An 18,851-nucleotide genomic window follows, 5' to 3' on the forward strand; every position below is an offset into this window, starting at 1 on the left:
CTTAGAACGGCGATGCGAGCGCATTTTTCCGCGATGAACTTGTGTTTTTGTTCTACGAGGGCTCCCTGAGGGGGCCATAAGTATTGTCTTCAAGCGGCTGTGATATGTGGTCATGAACTTGGGGTTTGAAACCCCGGGCCAATGTTCTGCTGCAGCTGCACGGCCCCCAGGCCCCCGGCCGCGGCGGGTGTGGGACCCGCTCGCCGAAACGTGTTCGAGCCGCACCCAGGCACAGCTTCCCGCAGTCAGTGACCCCGTCAAGGGCACCCGGGTCCTGGGGTGCAGACCACCAAGGGAAGAGGGGGTGCACCCTGGGGGAAGGGGACCCGACCTTGAGGGGCCCACGCTCAGTCTCCCCATCAGGTGGGAGCCCCGGAAGGGGGAGGCAGGGAGACCCGTCTCTGCTCCCCTGTGCTTGGGGTTTTGAAAGAGGAGCTGCGGGGGGCTGTGGGATGCATGGGAGACCCCAGGGCACCCCTAAGAGAACTGCAGTCCCCACAGGAAGCCGCTGAACCCAGAAGGGAACTTGGGGCTCGCACAAGGATGGGGGCTTTTGTGGGGGGCTGTGTGGGGGGCAAACACAAGGAAGAGCTGGACCACCCTTGCGGAGGAGCCCCTCACCCAGGCCCCCTAAGGGCACCCCGGGGTCTGGACAAGCCCCTGGCACTCCTGACGGCCCCTGCAGGGGACACTATGGAGGACGGGCTCCGGGCAAGGGTGGGGGGCACCTCGGCCTCAGGGTGTCCTGTCCAGTGTGGAGGGGAGGGGGGCAGAGCCAAGGACAAGCCGGGCTGGGGAGGGGTCCAGGGCCTGCTGCTGGCCTGTGACTGTCCCCCTCAATGCCCAGCTCCGAGAGTCTGCCCCCCACGCCCCCCCAACTCTTCTCCTGGTCTCCCCCCGCTTCTTTGCAGAACAGCCCCCTCCCACCATGTCTGACGAGGAAGTGTAAGTACCGGCCGTGCAGCCTCAGACCCCAGAACCCTTCCAGAGGGAGCTTAGCGCCCCCCGGCCAAAGCCCACCCTCACCTCCCCTTCCTCTCTCCCACAGTGAGCAAGTGGAGGGTAAGTGCCGAGCTTCTCCCTTTGCCCCCCAAAATGCCCCCTTGTGGGGGGGATCCAGGGGTTGACAGCCTGTCTCTCCGTGGGGAGACCCCCGCCCGGGAAGCCCCCACTGGAAACGGGTTCCCCCTTTCCGCCCTATGCCTGGGGCCTCCCTTCCTCGGGGCAGCCTCCAGGGACACACTGACCCGCTCTGGGATGGGGGAGCAGCCCCAGGGGAGCAGGGGGACGGGCCGGCCAGCCTGCACCCTGCTGACCCGGTGACTCTCTTTGTCTCTACTCCAATGCAGAGCAGTACGAGGAAGGTAATTCCAGCTCCTCGGGGACCCCCGACCCCCCCAACCTCCTCCTCCTGCCCCCACCCCCCTCCCCGGGGCTCCCCTGCCCCTAGGATTCATCCCCAACATCCCCCCAACCCTCTAACGCACGATGCACCGTGCAGGCCATCGGGCCCATGTCCTGGGGGTGCCTGGGGCCTGGGGCGAGCAGGGGTGTGGGCACCAGTCTCACCAGGGTGGACCCCCGGGGTGCAGGGACCCACAGACCATCCTCTTGCCCCCCTTCTCTCCTTCTCCCCCCTCCCCCTCCCTCTCCCTCCACTTTCTGTCTCGTTCACTCTTTCTTCTCTCCCCTCCTCTCGCCCCCCCGTCTTCCCCTCCCTCTCCCCCCTCGTCCCTAGACTTTCTGGGCAGACCCTCCAGGTGTCCCCACACCCTCCGCCAGGTGTGGGTGGGCATCGTGCCCGGGCAGGTGTGGGCCGGCCCCTGGGAACCCTGCGGCCGAGCCCTTCGCAGGCTCCTCCCGGAGCTCCCCGGAAACTCTGGCGCCCGCTCGCCGGGCAGGACCGGCCCCTGGGGAGAGCCAGGTGCTGGGTTTGGAAAGAGTTTGGAGACACGTGGCTGCCCTGACAACGGAAGCACAGTGTCCCTTCCCTGGCGAAGAGCTGGACAGAGCATCCCCGCACGGACCGTGGGCTCGGGGAGCCAGGAAGGGACCCCACACAGGCCCCTTCAGCCTCTCCCCCGGGCTCAGCTCGGCCACACAGGCCTGTCCTTCAGGAACCACCCAGCCATGCGCAGCCAGGGCCTCCTGCAGACCCTCAGCAAGGCCACAGCTGGAGCCCCTGTCCTGAAGCCCAGGACCCCTGTGCGCCGCAGTTCAGCTGGGGGTGTCCTGCTGGGTGCAGGGTGTGGGGCGTGGGTGTATCCACGGCCACTCGGCGAAGCCGGGCTGACCGCTGCTCCAGCCCATGGGCCAGGACCTGGCGCTCTAACCGCTGCCCTTGTCCCCTCTCTCCCTCCCGCCTGCACCCCTGCCCTGCGTGCCTCCAACCCTCAGAAGTGGCTGAGGAGGAAGGTAAGGGGGTCCAGGACCCCAGCCCGCACCCACCCTTCCGACCTTCATCCCCACAGTGACCCCCATGGCCCCCTCCTCTACCGAGTTGCCCCCCACCCAGCCCCCACCTCTAAGGACGTGCAGTGTGCTCCCCTAATCTCTCCCCGACTCCTGCACCCCGCACACCCCGCAGCTCCCCCACCTTCAGAAGTCCATGAGGAGGAACGAGGACAGAGGACTTCTGGTCCCCATGGGAGGCCCGGCCCGGCTGGACCCAAGCAGGGGAGGGGGACAGGGCGGGCAAGAGGGAGCGTCCAGCCGGCCGAGGGGCCCCCCCATGTGGCCCCAAAGTAACCCACTAACCACGCCACTGCTTGGCCAGAGGGGCAGGGGCCACATCTCCCTACCCGAGCCCACTCGGGACCCCTGCAGTCAGGGTGGGGAGCCGAGCCCAGGCTGGCCACCTCCCTCCCTCCCACAGCCCCCTGTTAGGGGCCATTTGGGACAATGCACTTCCCCAGGATGTGATGGGGGGTGTCTGAGTGCAGGAGCTGGGGTCTGAGGGGCACCGGCTGGCCCACAGCCCTGGCTGAGAGATGAGAGGGGTCAGGTCCCCGGGGTGGAGCAGGAGAGCCCTGGGCCACTGTAGAAAGCGAGAGGGAACTGGGGACCCCTTCCACTATGGCCGGCCAGCCTCCCTCGGGCCGTGCCCCTTTGTGAGCACCCACAGGGGTCCGGCTGCCTCTGGGACCCCCTGCCCCTGCCCTGGTGTGGCCCCCTCCTTGGGCTCTGGGCCCAGAATGATCTGGGCAGGGTGGGGGGCTGCGGTGGGAGGGTGGGCAGAGCTGCTGGGCGGCCAGGGAAGGGGAAAGGAGCAGGGGCCCAGCTCCAGGAGGGGAAGTGGAGGGGGACCCCAGGCCTGCCTCCTTGCACCCCCTTTTGCCTCTTCCTCCCTGGGCTCCACACCCTGAGAGGGCAGCCAGCCGGGTGGGGAAGGCTTCCTGGGGGGTCCCGAGGATAGACGGGCACGGGATTTGGGGAGAGCAAAAGCTGCCCCCACCTCAGGGTCCCCAGGGCCAGAGCAGCAAGGGGTGGCCTCAGGCGAACAGCAGCCGGGCCTCCCAACACCCCCTCGAGCCTCAGTTTCCCCGTCTGTGAGGCAGGAAGGGGAGGAGCAGGGACCCCAGTCCCCGTGTCCCCCACTTTCAGATGCTGAGTGTGCGGTAGGATTGGGGACATGGGGTTGGGGGTACTGGTGCCTACTCACCCCCCCATGCCCCCCACCCTCTCGGCCATGGCCTCTGACCTCCTGCGTGGCCTCCACTAACCTCAGATCCTTTCTCCTCTGACCTCTGACCCGCGGCCTTGCTTCTTGTTCCATGACCCTCCCCCCCCGTGAAGTCCATGCTCCAGGTACGTGACATGACTTCACCTGTGTGCACGTGTGTGCCGTGTGTGCACGTGTGTGCCATGTGGGGTGCACAGGAGCCAGGCCCGAGAGAAGGAACAAGGGGGCCGACAACTCAGGCCTGTGGCCCAGCTCTGTGCCCCACAGCCCCCCACTGCCTCACTCCCCAACTCTGACCCAGTCTCACAACCTTCCCCCCTCCCCTCTCTCTCTCCATGTCCCCCCCACGATGCCTCCTGCAGAGGAAGTTCAAGAAGGTACGTCATGAGCCCTGCAGGCCGCTGCAGACCCCAAGCCTGCCTCCACCACCCCGCTCTCAACTGTCTTTCCTCTCTGCGCCCTCCCCGCACTCATGACCATTGACACGCCCAGCCCATTCTGGCTTGGGGGCTCTGCCCAGACGGTGGACACACTGGGCCTGGAGTGCTGGCTCCACAGTCCCGGGTGATGGGGTGCAGGCTTCCTCCAGGCCCCCCTGCAGGGGGGACCACCAGCAAGGGGACGTGTGGGGCCCAGCTTCAAGGAATGTAGGGTCTCCGAGAGGGGTGTTGGCTCTGGAAGTATGGTGCTGGGGTCCACTAGGACCCTCGCTGTCCACCAGGGCAAGGTAGAGAAGAACAGAGAAGGAAAGGCAGGGCAGGCAGCCCCACCCTGCCCCAGAGAGCAGCCAGAGAGGGAACGTCAGGAGGGGCAAGGCTGAGGCCTGTGGAGGGGCAAGTGGGATGAAGCAGAAAGCAGGGCCGAGCCCAAGGTGGGGACAGTGGGAACCCGGAACCACCAGGGGCCGTGCGTGCTAGAGCAGTCAGTCACCTCCCAGCCTCCCAGCCGGTGCTGGGCCTGAGCCAGACATGCCTGCCCCGAGGAGGCCCCTGGGTGGGCCTGCCCCCACCTCCCACTGCAGGGCCCGGCTGCACCCCTGGGTGGAGGGGAGGGAGGGAGCTGCAGGCTCAGGGTTTGGGGCCCAAGCTGGGGAGCTCTTCTTGGCCTCCCCCCATTCCTATGGTGCCTCGGGGGGCTTTGCTCCCCACTGCCAGCTGGGCCTTGGACCCCCTGCCCGATGTGGGCAGAGAACCCAGCGTGAAAGGAGCTTTTCCTCCAAGGGGTGCCTGGTGGACACTCAGGCAGCACAGGGAGAAGATGTGGACAAGTGGCCCACAAGGGGTGGCCAGGCCACCGTGGAGCCAGCACTGGGCCAAGGGATGGACGGGGACGTGGGGGGCAGACTCCAGGCCAGGCTGGGGCGGGGGGAGGCTTGGCCGCTTGGGCCGCATGGCACCCCTCTGCAGCGCTCGGCCTCCTGCCCGCCCCTGCCTGGCCGCCGGCCCCAGGCCCTCCCAGGCTCCCCGGGGCCCTCGGCCAGGTGCTGCCTCCTGCAGAGCTTGTGACTAAGGACCCATCCTGCTCAGCAGCTCATTCATTTTCCTGACCAAACGTGCCTTCTGGGCCCCTCTGCCAGGTTTCTGCCCCCGCAGCACCCCCTCCTCGTGCTCAGGCCCCCTCACTCACAGCCCCCTCCTGTCTGCGTTGGGAGAGAGAGACATCAGCCCCAACTGGAGAGGCCGGGCCGCGAAGGCCAAGGGGAGCTGGGGTGTGTGGGGAGGGGGTCCAAGCCCCCGCGTGAGCTGCGAGCTGTGGTGATGTGTGAGGGGTGGGCTGGAGGAGGCCGAGGTAGCAGGGCCCACCCCAGCTTCTTAGAGCTCAGAGGGAGGCTCCCTGGGCCGGTAGGGAGCCCCCCGCCCTCAGAAATGTGCAAGCCTGGGCTCTGTGACCCCTTGGTGGGGGGTTGCAGGGGACCCACAGGCCCTGGGTGGGCGCTGGGCCCAAGCGCTGTCCCAGGCTCTTTGGATGTGACCACAAGAATCAAAACCAAAAGAAGGTCAGGGCCTGTGTGGCTCAGGGAGTGAAGAGCTGTTAGCCTAACTGTGGGGTAATCCCTGGGTTCCAACCCAGCAGAGCCGCCTCCAGGACACTCAAGGCAGGGAGGCCTGTGCCCCGCTCAGCTCCGGGGGTTCAAGGCCAGAAAGGGTCCCGGCTTCCCCAGATGGCCCTGCCAGCCCCCCTGGAATGGCCTGGAAGAAGCCAGAGCCAATGGCCACAGCCTCCACCATGGGCCCCATGTCCATCCCCCTCCCCAGGCCTTCCCCGGCCCCCTGGCTCCCAGCACCCCCACTCCTTCCCCACAGTCCACATGGCCATCCTCTTGGCCCCGTCCCCCACGCCCTGGGGTTGGGGGGCCCTGCCGGGCTCACCCCACCATCCGCGCTGGCCCTGACTCCACCCTGCCATCCGCACTGGCCGTTCTCTTGCATGTCCGCTCGGGCCCTGCCAAGAGACCGCCCGGGCTGAGCAGGGGGTGCTGGAGGAAGGTGAGGGCCAGCTTGCCCGCACCCGGCGGCCCACCCCGGACCCTCTGCTGGCTTGGCCTTTCCTCCTCGGCCCATCCCTCGGCCCTTCAGTGTAGAGACGGAGAGGACCGTCCACCATCTGGCCCTGTGCATCTCACCGGCTCTCCAGCCCGCTTCCTCTGCCTGTCTGTCCGTCTGTCCACCCCTTCTGCGCTCCCTGGCCCCAGGCCTCAGAGGACCTGGCCTTGTTGCTTTGCACCACCAAGGGCTTGGGGCTGTGGGGCCCGGCCCACAGGAGTCACCCCTCACTCCCGCTTCTCCCTGTCTTCTCTCCCCTCTCGGCCTCCCCCCCCCAGACCCCTGCCTTCCCCCGCGAACCTCTTCCATCCTCCTCGTTGCCCCTTCACGCCCACTGGGGACTGGACTTCTTGCTTCCATTTCGTGCTTCTCCCTTTCGGCTCCCACTTTCCTGCCTCCTCCTTGGTGCCTGGCCCCACGCCCTAGCCTTCCCTGGGGCCAGCCCCCCAGTGTCCTTCTCAGGCCTGTGGTGGGCACGAGACCCTGTTGCTCCTGGCAGGCTGGGTCGGGAGTCAGCGGGCTCTGTGGGGGAGGCAGGCGGCCCCACTGCCTGGATCCCGGGACACCCTGGTGGAGCAGCCCCCAGCAGGCCCAGCAGCCCCTCTCACTGCTCTCTCTCCCCCTCTCCCCATGTGGCGCCCTGGTGACCAGAGGAGAAACCAAGATACAAGTGAGTTGAGGGTCCAGGTGGGGCCTGGGAGGGGGCTGGGGAGCAGGACCTGGAGCCCATGCTTGGCAGGAAAGCCTGAGAGGGCTGGGTGGCTGGGGACGAGTGTCCTGGGGGCAGCAGAGCCAGAGATCCAGGGCCCAGAGGAAGGGCACATTGGCCTTGTGAGCAGCGGACTGGGGCCCAAACCCCAGAAACCAATAGCTTCTGTGTTCCTGTCCCTGGTGTTCAAAATTCTGCACGGAAGGAAGTGGTGGGGTGCTCTGGGGCACACGCAGGGGTCAGGCGACCGCTGTGCTTCACGCCCAGGGTGGGCGGAAACGGGGGTCCAGCTGGGGCATGGTTGTGCCCTGGGTAGGTCAGAGGAGGAGCCTTGGGCCAAGGGAGGAGGGGGTGAAGCAGCGTGGGGAGAGAGTCGGAGAGAGGGAAAGAAGGAAGCGGGCTACAGGGTGCTGGGGGGAAAGGTGGAGGGAGAGAGAGGTGAGCCACCCCTCCCTGGCCCGTGGGCCTCCCAGGGCCCCAGGAGTGAAAATAGACATGAGAGTGGGCTTGGGGGGTTTGTCTTCATGTCCCAGGCTGCACCAGGACGACCCAGACTCTGGAATTCACACACATGCACTGGGCCCACTGAGCCCCTCTGCTCCTTTTCTGGAGGGTCCTTCCCTCATTTGGCTCACTTGTGAGCATTTCGGAGATTGTTTCCTAATCCCAGTATCCTGACTTCCAAGCCCTCTGCTCTTCGCACATGATTCCTCTCTTTATCCCTTCGACTGTTCTTGCCAGCTTTTTGCTCTGCACGATAAGGGATTTTAAAGCAAACGGGCACACGCCCCAAGTTTGCTCCCCCTCGGTGAGGTATTAGGGATTCTCAAAAGAGGAGTGAAAGTACGTTCAGGGCCTACTCAGCATATTTCTATCATTTGCACTTTATTTTTCAGCAATTTAAAATCAAGTAAGTCAGGATCACAAGATACCCTCTAGCTTTAAAAAGCTGTTTGTGCTTTCACTATGAAAATACAACACCTCATTAAAGAGAATTTGGAAAATACTTAAAAGTCTAACAAAGAAAAAATCACCTACCATCCTCCCACCCAGCCAGCTGGGCCATGGAAAAGAGTGGAAAGCTATTTTTCAAAAAAAAAAAAACTTCATGTCTTTCCACTCTTTTTCCACATGTACAGTTCATAAAAAAAGTTTAAACGTGGTGCTGTTTTTAAAACTGCACACTGTCTCTGCACCTTGAATTCTGCTTCTTAAAAAAACTTAGCACTCGTCCTAAGTATTTTTCCATGTTTTCAGACAGTCTTCTTAAATATTTTGAATGGCCACATAATATTCCGTCCGTTGGACAAACCATAATTTTCCTAACCGTCCCCCTATTGTGGGACAGGAAAGGCTTTCCCTAGTGTTTCGCTATCATAAATAACGCTGGGCGGAAAGCGTCTTCCGTCCTTAGCTTATTTCCCTAGGCCCCGTTCCCAGAACTGGAATTACTGGGTCAAACGCTGCGCTCTCGAGGCTTTCTGCAGCCCCTGCCAAATCGCTGTGCGCGGGGCCGTGCCAAACGCGCCTCTGAGCCGCGTGAGCACATCTGGGCCTCTTCACCCCGAGACAGCAGTGTGTGTTTTTAACTCTCAGCCCCTGATGGATGGGAAACCGCATCTCGGGTTGTTTTCGTGCACATTCCTCTGATTACAAGGAGGGCAGCCCTCCCCCGGCTGCTGGCCGCTCTCGCTCCTCCTTGGGGAACCCGTGCCCATACCCATTGCCCGATTCTCTGCCGGCAGAGGCCTCGCCGTGTTTCCCTTCGTCGTCAGTTTGCACAAGGGTAGTGCTTCTTCTCCATATTTTCTGAAACTATTTTTCTAGGCTGGCTCTTTTTTTTTTTTTTTTTTTTTTTTGCCTTTCGATGTTTGCCTTTTCTCACATACATAAGTTTTCCATTTGCACGTCGTCTTCTGGCCATCTTTCCCTTTGTGGGATCTTCTGCTGAAGCTTCTGAGCTCAGAAACCCCTCTCCCGCTCCAGCTGCTGGATCAGTATTCAGTTCCACTTTCCCCTAAGGCTGGTTTTTAAAAAAATCGCTCGGTGTCTTAACTCTTTAATCCACCTGGAGTGGCTTGGGTGGGCAGAGGCTGGGCTGGTGGCTGGTGCAGAGCGGGCCCCCAGAGGGGACCTTGTTTACCCTTCAAAGAGCTCCTTTGCTGGCCCCTCTTCTCCCCTCTCCTTGGGATCCCCGGGAAGAAAGATGAATGAGGTGCCAGAGAGATGCCTATCCCGCCCGGGGCCACCCCCAGCCCCCCAGAGAGCCTGCCTTCCGATCCAACTGGCCGTGTTTGTTTGTTTATTTGAGAAAGACACAGAGGGTGCCCTTCCTTGGTTGGAGGGGTTAAAACAACCCTTGAAATGTTCAGAAGTGGGTAAAACAGACCAGGATACGAAAAGGTTGAAACATTCTCAAAGGGGTCAAGCCACTCGCAGGACGGTGGGTGATAAATCTAATAAGAACAAAGTACGGGTAGATGTGTTGTTAGGCAAAGGACCCTCAGCCAGGTGTGCGGGTGAGGGCCAGCCTGGGGTGGGGTCAGGGTGGGTCAGGCCGACCCTCTGGAGGGGTCTCCAGCTGTCCTTGCTTAGGAGCCTCTCTCTCTTCTCCAGACTCACTGCTCCTAAGATCCCGGAAGGGGAGAAAGTAGACTTCGATGTAAGTTTGTGGGACCCAGGTCAGCAGACCCTCCCTCCGCCCAACCCCTCAGCCTCCAGGCTCCAAGCTATCCCTTCCAGGCAGCCAGGGCTGGGCTTCCTGCTCCCAGGCAACTATGCCTTAATCAACTCCTGGACCATGAGAAACCCCTCCAAAAACAGACATCTCTCTTCCCTCTTCCCCTTCCATCCTCTCATCCATCATCCAACCACCCACCCACCAACCCACTCAGCCATCCATCCACCCAACCATCCATCCATCCCTCCATCCATCCTTCCATTCACCTTCACCCAACCATTCACCATCCATCCACCATCCATCTATCCATCCATCCACCCATAGATCCACCCATCCATCCGCTCCTCCATCCATCCATCCATCCATTCATCCATCTACCCACCCATCCATCCAATCATCCATTCATCACTCTGCCTATCCTCACCCTCCATCCACCCATCCATCCACCCACCCATCCATCCATCCTCCATCCATCCATCCCTCCATCCCTCCATCCATCCTTCCATTCACCTTCATCCAACCATTCACCATCCATCCATCTGTCCATCTCCATCCATGCATCCACCCATCCACCAATCCCAGCATCCATTCATCCATCCATCTATCTCTCCATCTCTCTGTTCATGGTCCACCCATTCATCCATCCACCCACCCATCATGCATTCTTCTCTCCCTCCCTCCATCCATCTTTCCATCCATCCACCCCTCGTCTACCTGTCCATCCATCCACCCATCCAACATCCATTTATCCATCCAATCAACCAACCATCCATCCCTCCCTCCCTCCAACCATCTTTCCATCCAACCATCCATCATCTGTCCATCCATCCATCCAACCATCTCTCTATTCATCCTCTATCTACCTATCCATCCATTCATTCACCCACCTATCCATCTGTTTGTTTGTCCATCTGTCCAGCAAATTAGTTTACTGGCCAGTCTCCTCTCTGCCAGGCCCATGTAGGGCAACCCTGACAACAGGGCTGAGTTAGAGCCAGCCCATCCCAGGGATGCTGCTGACCTCGTGGCTGTGCAGGGCCTGGGCTCACCCACAGGAAGGCCACCATTCTTACCCCACAGCTCAGGGTCAGGCAGCCCCGGACCCCCACCGAGCAGCAGCTGTGGGGACATGGCAGAGGCAGAAGGCCCCTTTGGCCCTCAGCTTTCCCAGTGACCCAGGGAGTCCATCCTTCTCTCCGGAGCAGAGGGAGGGGCTGCCAGCTGCCAGGTGGTCAGGGTGGGGCCGAGTTTTCTGAGGAGCGGACACTGCACTGATGGGTCTCCCCTGCCCCAGGACATCCAGAAGAAGCGCCAGAACAAGGACCTCATGGAGCTCCAGGCTCTCATCGACAACCACTTCGAAGCCCGGAAGAAGGAAGAGGAGGAGCTGATTGCTCTTAAGGAAAGAATTGTGAGTAGAGGCACCACCCTGCCTCGGTTTCCCCATCTTTGGCATGGTGGTTACTCTCGGAGGGCCCGGAAAACTGGGCTGATCTGGTCCTCCGGCCGCAGGAGAAGCGCCGTGCGGAGAGAGCCGATCAGCAGCGGATCCGCGCCGAGAAGGAGCGGGAGCGCCAGAACAGACTGGCGGTGAGGCCCGGGCACCCCCTTCCCAGCCCCCGACCCCGCCCAGGGGCCACGGACCCGGGTGAGGCGGGGGTCTCTGACCTGCCCCCAGCCCCAGGATTCCCACTGACACTGGTCCGGGACCACAGTCTGTGCCATAGACCAGTCTTGTCCCATGGAAGCCCCTGAAAGTGGGCAGACCTGGCCAGGCCCTGTGGCTTCCAGAAAGTTCCAAGCCCAGTGTGGGGCCTGGAGCCTGCCCCCAAAGCACAGCCTGGCCCTGCCCTGAGGGTCCTGGGGGTGGCTCTCCGCAGGAGGAGAAGGCCAGGAGGGAGGAGGAGGATGCCAAGAGAAGGGCCGAGGATGACCTGAGGAAGAAGAAGGCCCTGTCCTCCATGGGTGCCAACTACAGCAGCTACCTGGCCAAGGTGAGCTGCCTGAGCCCAGGTGTGGGCCTCTGTCCCAGTCAGTCCGGCCCCCCACTGCGTGTCCGGCTGAGCCCACGCCCCTCTCCTCGCCTGCCCTCTCCAGGCAGACCAGAAGAGGGGCAAGAAGCAGACGGCCCGGGAGATGAAAAAGAAGATCCTGGCCGAGAGACGCAAGCCCCTCAACATCGACCACCTCAGCGAGGACAAGCTGAGGTGAGGGGCACGGGCTGGGCGGTGGGTGGGCTGCCGCAAGCCCCCCAGCCCTCTGGCCAGCCCTCACCCTTCCGCCGCCCCAGGGACAAGGCCAAGGAGCTCTGGGAGACCCTGCACCAACTCGAGACCGACAAGTTCGAGTTCGGGGAGAAGCTGAAGCGCCAGAAATACGATGTGAGTCCGGGCCGCCCTGGGCCCCCGCCCGCCGGAGGCCACCTCAGCCTCTCCGGGAGCCCCACTGTCCTGCGGACCCCACCCCAAAGACCACGCAGGCTGCCCCCGGCCCTGCGGCCATGCGGCGAGCTTCCCGCCGTCGGACCAGCCTCTGCCGGTGCTGGGTCCACCCCCGAGGCAGGTCGTGATGACACCGCCCCGAGCCGTCAGCCAGCCTGGGGGCCCCGGGGGACAGACCCCAGTGGCTGGGCATCTCCCTGTGGCTTGAGGAACGTCCCTGGTGTCACCGAGGTCATCTGGGAGGCAGTAAAGCCCTGGCCCAGGGAGGTCCGCTCCACAGCCTCCTCCCTGCAAGCCAGCCCCCCAGGAAGTCCAGTCTCTCGGAGTCCTGGAGATGGCCCCCCTTGGTGGCTGACCCCGCTCCCCACCCAGGCTCACTCTTCCTCCCGACCCTCAGGTGATGGGGTGCCCACCGGTCTCCAAGCCGGCAGAGGGGTGATGCACACCCCCAGCCCAGTGGCCAGGAATGGGGGGCTGGGGCAGGGCTCTCGGGGGCAGGGGTCTGGCCACCTGGAATGGCCCGAGAGGGACTCACGACTCGGAGCCACTGCGATGCAGCTGTCATCCCCGGGGGTGAGGCTGGGGACCCCAAGGTGGGCTGCCGGGTGGCCGAGGAAGACAGGGGCTGGAAGAGGGCTGCATGGACCCGGGAGCGAGTCCTGGGTGCAAACACAGACACCCCAGCTTCGTCCCCACAGGCCCTGAGCTGCCCTCCTCTCCTCAGGGCACCCAGAGGGGGCAGCTCCTGTTTGTGGAGTGCCTGCCCTGGCCCCCCAGCAGGGCCAACAACAGCAGGGGCTTCTGCGGGCCTCGGTTTCCCCTTCACAGAAGGAGAACGGTGGTACTTTCCTCCCGGGGCCGTCCCTAGGAGTACACATGTCCCCATGGGCCCTGCCCTTCCCTGATGGCACCCATGACCCCCGCGAGGGACCCCCCCCCCCGGGGCCTGGGCCCTCCCCCAGCGCACCATAACCCCTTGGTCCCCTAGATCATGACTCTCCGGGCCAGAGTGGAGATGCTGGCCAAGTTGTAAGTACCCAGAGCCCCTCGTGGGCGCCTGGCTGTGCGGTGCACAATGAGCCTCTGGCATGTCAGCACGCGGGGCGGTCGAGGACGCTGGTGGCACGGGCACAGACTGGGGCAGGCTGCCCTGCTCCCTGACGCCCGCTGCCCCCACTGGCAGGTGGGGAGGGGCCCCCGAGAGCCGCCTTGGCCGGGGTGCCCCAGGCCGGAGGGGGTGGTGGGGCCAGGGCCCGGGGCAAAGCATGGGCTCTGGGCTCAGTGGCCCCCGGCCTGGCTCCAGGAGGCTCCGGTGCAAGAGCAGGCACCCGGGCAGGGAGGGGCGGGCACCTGCCCCGCTCCGTGCCCCGTCCCTCGTCCCTCGGGGTGGAAGGTAAGTGGCCGGCTGGGGACTGCTGTGTGCCATGGCCCCCCACCCAGCGCAGGCCCCAGGGGCCGGCCAGGGCCTTTGATGAGAGGAGCCGGGAAGCAGAGAGGCTGCGGAGAGCCAGGCCTGGCCATGGGGACGCGGCCGTCCACCTGCCGCCTGCCTGGTCGGGGTAAGTCGTCTGTGTCGTTTGCAGATCACCAACCTCAGGAGCCGCATCGACCAGGCCCAGAAGCAGTGAGTTGCCCTCCGCTCCTCGCTCTGTGCTGGGCACACGGTGCCCCCCGCCTGGGGCCCGGCCCTTACCCAGGGCTGGGGGCGCCGACCCTTGGCAGAGCAGTAACGAGACTAACCCGGCCAGGGCAGAGGGGCCAGGGGCTCGCAGGGCTGGGGATGAGGGACGCCTTCCCAGCGGCCACCAGCAGGGAAGGGCCGGGCAGGGGGCCCCAGGCACGGGTGCTTCCGGGCCACCTTGGCAGCTGGCGATGAGGCTGGCAGCTGGCTGCCCACCAGGCTCCTTCTCCCAAGGGCGGCCCAGAGGGGATCCTGGAGTCCTGGACCCAACGCTCCCCAGCATTGCCAGTCCCAGTGCCCAGGGGTTGGTCAGGACAGCTGGGTGAAGCCCCCCGCCCCGGCCACCCAGGGGTCTGGGCTTGGAGGCCCTGGGTCACCGGCCGTCCACTTGGGGCTTCTGTGGCCGGTTTGGCCTTGATGCTGTTTCACTCTCCCAGAACCCCATTTTCCCCGGGAGCCCTTTGGGGTTGTGGGAGTTTTGCAAGCCATTTCCTGGGATTTGTCTCCCTCCTCCCCCTGGCCCTGCTTCCCTACCCTCCCATGGGGGTGCCAGTGAGGGTGCCCTCCACCCTGGCCTCCGCTGTGTGGGCCCCTTCAAGGTGTGACACGCGTGTGTGTGCATGTGTGTGCATGGAGGGCTGCTCACGGACGGGGGCCTCTCCCGGGGCCGCGGACACCCCTGCAGAAGGGCCCGGCCATGGGCACGGCCACCAGGATGCAGCTTCCTAGGCCGGCTGGGCACACAGCAGCGGCCTTCGCTGACCGGTGGCACCCGTGGGCCGCAGTGCCTGGCAGGGGCCGGCCTTCCAGGGCCGAGACACGGCCACCTCCAGCCCACCCCGGCCCCCGACCGCCACCGGCTCCCTCTCGGCTCCGCGGGTGGGCACAGGGCCTTGGAGGGGCAGTGAGGGCAGGCTCCTGGGTCAGAGCAAGTGGGAGATAAAGGCTTTTCAGTTCTAACCCCTGGGAAGGTAGGTGGCCGTCTGCAGGGTCAGCCTTCCGGAGACTTCCAGAGCTGCCCAGGGCCGTCAGCAGCAGGGTCCCTCGGCCCCTGCGTGGCCCCCACATCCTGGAACCCCTCGGGTGGGGAAGGGAGGGTGGGGGGTGCCCAGGCTTGCTGCGCCAGCCCCCCACCCCCACCTAACCACACTAACCACTTGGCACCGAGCCGCCCAGGCCCCAGCCCAGGTGAGTGGAGCTGCTCAGCCAGGAGCTCGGTGTGTGTGGGGTGGGGACGGGGGGGCGCGTCGGGAGGCCCAGGACCCTTGTCCTGAGCGCGGCCCGTGCGGCCAAGGTGTCAGGGCTGAGGGTCTGCAGTGGCCGGACCCCCCGGCCTACCGCTCCGACGCTCAAGTCGCCTTCCTTCCCGTTTGCAGCAGCAAGAAGGCTGGGGCCACGGCCAAGGGCAAGGTCGGTGGGCGCTGGAAGTAAAGGGGCAGGGGCCACCACCGAGGACCCCCGAGGAAGAGACCCTGCGTCCCCTCTCCCCCCTCGGCCCGGGCACCCCCCTCTGCATCGTGCAGACCCCACCCCGGGGCACCCCCCCAAGTCTCTGTCCTCGCCGTCCCCACAGCTGGGGTCTGTGAATAAAGCGAGCAGACTCCCCTCAGCAGGCACCCGCGTGTGGACTGCAGGGTCTCATGGGCGGCTGTGTGGGGCAGGGGCGGGTGGGCACGGGGGCGCAGGAGCCCCCAGTGGTGGACGTGCAGCCTGGGGCCCAAAGGGAACGGGGTCCCAGCTCGGGGTTGAGCTCGGGAGATGGCAGGCCGCCGGGGTCTGGGCTGCTGCGTGGGGCGCCCGGGGTCTTCTGGAGCTCTGCAGCCGCCTCTGCTGCCTCCCCGGAATGCCCCTTCCGCCCCCTGCCCCCAAGATCTCCCCTGCACCCCGGGGCTGGGGAGCCCAGAAGCCCCCTGCTTTGTGTCCGCCTCTGGAACCCCTTGGGGCAGAACGGCTTTGCCCAGGAGGGGGAGCGAGGAGGGTCCAGCAGGCAGCAGGAGACGGGGCCAAAAGGGGGACCCCACCAAACCCGCCAGACCCCCAGAAACATAAAGGCCAGCAGGGACTCTCGCACGCCAGGGAGACCCCGAGGCTCTCCTCTCTAGGCGCTCCCTCGAGAGGCACCGCTCCGGCGAGCCGGGGAGAAAGAACGCGGGAAAGCAACGTCTCAAATGAGAATGCGAACAGGGCAGATGCAAAGGTTTTTCTTACGTTAGAAGAGAACACAGTATAAAACTGACTTCATAAATTTGAAAACCCTGACAAATAAGTCGCAGAAAACATAAATCACAAAAGTCGGATCCAGGTGCAGAGCCCTGAAGAGCCAAGGGTCTTGGAGGGAGTGGGGGTTCCGGGGCGCTTTCCCTGGAGTGCAACAGACCTACATGTCTGTCTGCACAGGGGCAGAGTGGGCAGAGGGCGCTGGATACCCCCTCGTGGGGGAAGGGGAGCCCCAGAGCACCGTGACCCAGTGCAAATCCAGGCCCCAAATCCATGCACACCCATGCACACCCGTTTCCCATGTGTGTACACACCCAACACACATGACCCCCACTTGTGTGCACAACTCCCACGTGTGCACACACATGACTCCTGAATGTGTGTACACACCAATATACACAGGACTGCCACAAGTGTGCACGTCGAAAGCATGACTCTTGTGTGTGTGCACACTCAACACACACAACTCCTACAGGTATGCACACCCAACCCCCACCATTCCCACACACCTGCACATCCGTTATGCATACATGATTCCCATTCGTGTGTGCACACAAACACAATTCCCACACGTGTGCACATCCAACACACACAATTCCCATACATGTGTGCACACACTACATGACTCCCACACGTGTGATGCCCCCAAACATACACCAATAAACACCCCCACACACGTCACACAATTGCACACAACAAACATGCTTCACACCCACACATAAAACACACACACACAGAAGACAGTGGCACGGGCTCCGTCTCCACCCCGAAGCTTCGAGGCACCAGCGAGAACTGGAGAAACGTCTTTCCCACAGCTCCAGAAAACAGCTGAAGGACCGCAGTGACAAGGCAAGCGCCAACCAGGGAAAAGGCCACAGAACAAACGGGAGGGTCCCGTGGCACCCGGATCCACTCCCCCACCCCTCGCCAGCCCAACGCGGAGCTGCCCTGCCCTCCCAGGGCGGGTCCCTGGTCCCGGTTCTGGTGGGAGCGGAGCAAGCCTCGTGCACCTGTGGGCCGTGCAGGTCGGGCCCAACCCGTCTGGTGCTGCCCGAGGGACTCGCCGCCCGGGGCCTGCCGTGTGCGCGGAAGGCAGCTCCGGCTCTCCTCCAGGACGCGGTGGGAGAGCAGCGAGTGGCTGCCCGGGGCAGGAGGCTGCTGGCTGCCAGACACGCAGCGCAGGGCCTGGGACTGCAAGGAAAATGATTCCTAGGGAAGAGAAGACATTCGTATCCGTGTAAATGGGGAATTCCCAGGGCACCCACACAAGCCCGAGACTAGACGTATGTGCAGAGAGGATGGGGCGGCTCCTGGGAAGGCAGTGGCTGGAGTCTGCTGGTCCTTTGCTCCTGGGTTCTGTTTCAAAATGGCTTTCTCCAAAATGCCTCTGGGCCTCTGTCTTCCCTCCTCTCTCTTGGTTCCTGTGTGTCCCTACTTCTTTCTCCCAGAGCGTTTCTCTCTAAGTGTCTGGGTCCTCTCCCAGCTTCTCCAGGGCAAACTCTGGGCGTCATCTCTTAGCTTAGCATCTCCAAACGTCCTTCCGTCTGCATCTCCCAGTGTCTCCAAGTCTCAGTGTTGGCTCTTAGCTTCTTTCCGAAATGTCTCTCCTAGCTTCTCTCAGCTTCTTGATCCTGGGAACTCTCTTAAAGGACTCCAGTGATCTAATTAAGACCCACGTGGAATGGGCGGGGTCCACACCTCCACGGAAACAATCTAATCAGAGGTCTCACCCACAGTTGGGTGAGTCGCATGTCCATGGAAACCTCAATCAAAAGATCACACCCAAAAAGATTGGATTAAATGATCACGGCTTTTCTGGGGTCCATAGCAGTTTCAAACTAGCACAGCTGGCCTAGGAGCTCTCTGGAGGATTTACATTTCTGAAGAAAAAACTTAGTGAATGAAACTTTTATAGAGACTCAGATAGGGACCCAGATATTCTTTAGGGTTTTCGGGGCTACTGTTGACTTGGGCTTATCATACTGTGGTCATTTGGCATATCTAGCCGAAGATCGCATAGGAGTAACCTCCAGGATAGCCTCTCGACTCTATTTGAAATCTCTTAGCCACTGAAACCTTATTTTGTTGCCTTTCTTTTTCCCCTTTTGGTCAAAAAAGCATTCTCAAACCCTTGATGCCAAGGTCAGGCTCATTCCTGGAATCTGTGTCCCACGGTGCCAGGGAGACTCCTCTCCTGGGGGAAGGGTGGGAGGGTGACGAATTTATTTGCAGAGTTGGCTTAGAGAGAGAAAGTCCACATTTGAGCAACAAAAGAGGTTCTCTGGAGGTGACTCCTAGGCATAATTACAGGTGGGCTCAGCCTCCCCTTTACAACCCTAAGTTTCACCCAAGCAAGCCTCAAGATCAAGGGCTTGACTTACAAAGCAAGGGGTTCCTGAGTTCACATAGCAAATGTTCTGTCCATGATAATCCATCCAGATCCCACATGATCCTCACTTAGTCGTACAGTCCTCATCACTCTCCATTTTAAGCAATTCTCATGACCCAAAACATCCCATAGCTCTTTTCAGCCCTTAATTGCTTGTCCCTAGGAATTGTGTGGTACTAGCATGGTGCTCCTATTAATTATAGTCTCTGGTGTGCACTAGGTAGATTTTTCCCATATACCACTCTGTTGTCAGCTCTCTGTACCAGTGTCATAGCTTAGAAGTATATCGTGCAAGCACCTACCTATACTTGTGGTGCAGATCTGTGGGAAACAAGCCATTAAGCAACCCCTTTCAATCCTATTCACCTTCAGTACAGCTCTGATACTTATAATCCCATTAACAAACAATTGTCACCCCTATCCATTCCCATATCTGAATTCATCACCATTAACATATCTGAACATATTAGGTTATCATTCCCCCTCACTAGCTCCTGTCTATCTCTAGG

At 62.4% G+C, this 18,851-nt stretch overlaps 1 protein-coding gene across 10 annotated transcripts; it reads left to right on the forward strand.

Annotated features, from left to right (window-relative positions):
- The first annotated feature begins 916 nt into the window (after positions 1-916).
- On the forward strand, positions 917-15,303 carry TNNT3 (troponin T3, fast skeletal type). Of its 10 annotated transcripts, none has more exons than XR_005217389.1 (15): positions 925-945; positions 1,049-1,062; positions 1,350-1,364; positions 2,398-2,415; positions 3,796-3,807; positions 4,045-4,059; positions 6,877-6,895; positions 9,551-9,596; positions 10,909-11,025; positions 11,127-11,204; positions 11,495-11,608; positions 11,712-11,821; positions 11,905-13,084; positions 13,639-13,679; positions 15,113-15,141. XR_005217389.1 is itself a non-coding variant. In XM_037839131.1 (15 exons), the coding sequence occupies exons 1-15, from the start codon at positions 929-931 to the stop codon at positions 15,165-15,167; spliced, it is 762 nt and encodes a 253-aa protein (XP_037695059.1). In that variant the 5' UTR covers positions 925-928; the 3' UTR covers positions 15,168-15,303. The 10 variants fall into 10 exon arrangements, 8 of the variants coding, with proteins under 8 accessions (XP_037695062.1, XP_037695061.1, XP_037695059.1 ...); XM_037839131.1 differs by having other exon boundaries at positions 11,905-11,995; positions 15,113-15,303; XM_037839130.1 differs by having other exon boundaries at positions 11,905-11,995; positions 13,044-13,084; positions 13,639-15,256.
- Positions 15,304-18,851: the final 3,548 nt, after the last annotated feature.

The sequence above is a fragment of the Choloepus didactylus genome, chromosome 6 (assembly GCF_015220235.1).
Source record: "Choloepus didactylus isolate mChoDid1 chromosome 6, mChoDid1.pri, whole genome shotgun sequence".
Classification (NCBI taxonomy): Eukaryota; Metazoa; Chordata; class Mammalia; order Pilosa; family Megalonychidae; genus Choloepus; species Choloepus didactylus.

What these genes read in the sequence shown, in the direction of transcription:
- TNNT3 (XM_037839126.1), top strand. An exon ending in AGCGCCAGAACAGACTGGCG is followed by an intron (nt 11,205 to 11,494) that starts GTGAGGCCCGGG and finishes GGCTCTCCGCAG; the next exon opens with GAGGAGAAGGCCAGGAGGGA. An exon ending in ACAGCAGCTACCTGGCCAAG is followed by an intron (nt 11,609 to 11,711) that starts GTGAGCTGCCTG and finishes TGCCCTCTCCAG; the next exon opens with GCAGACCAGAAGAGGGGCAA.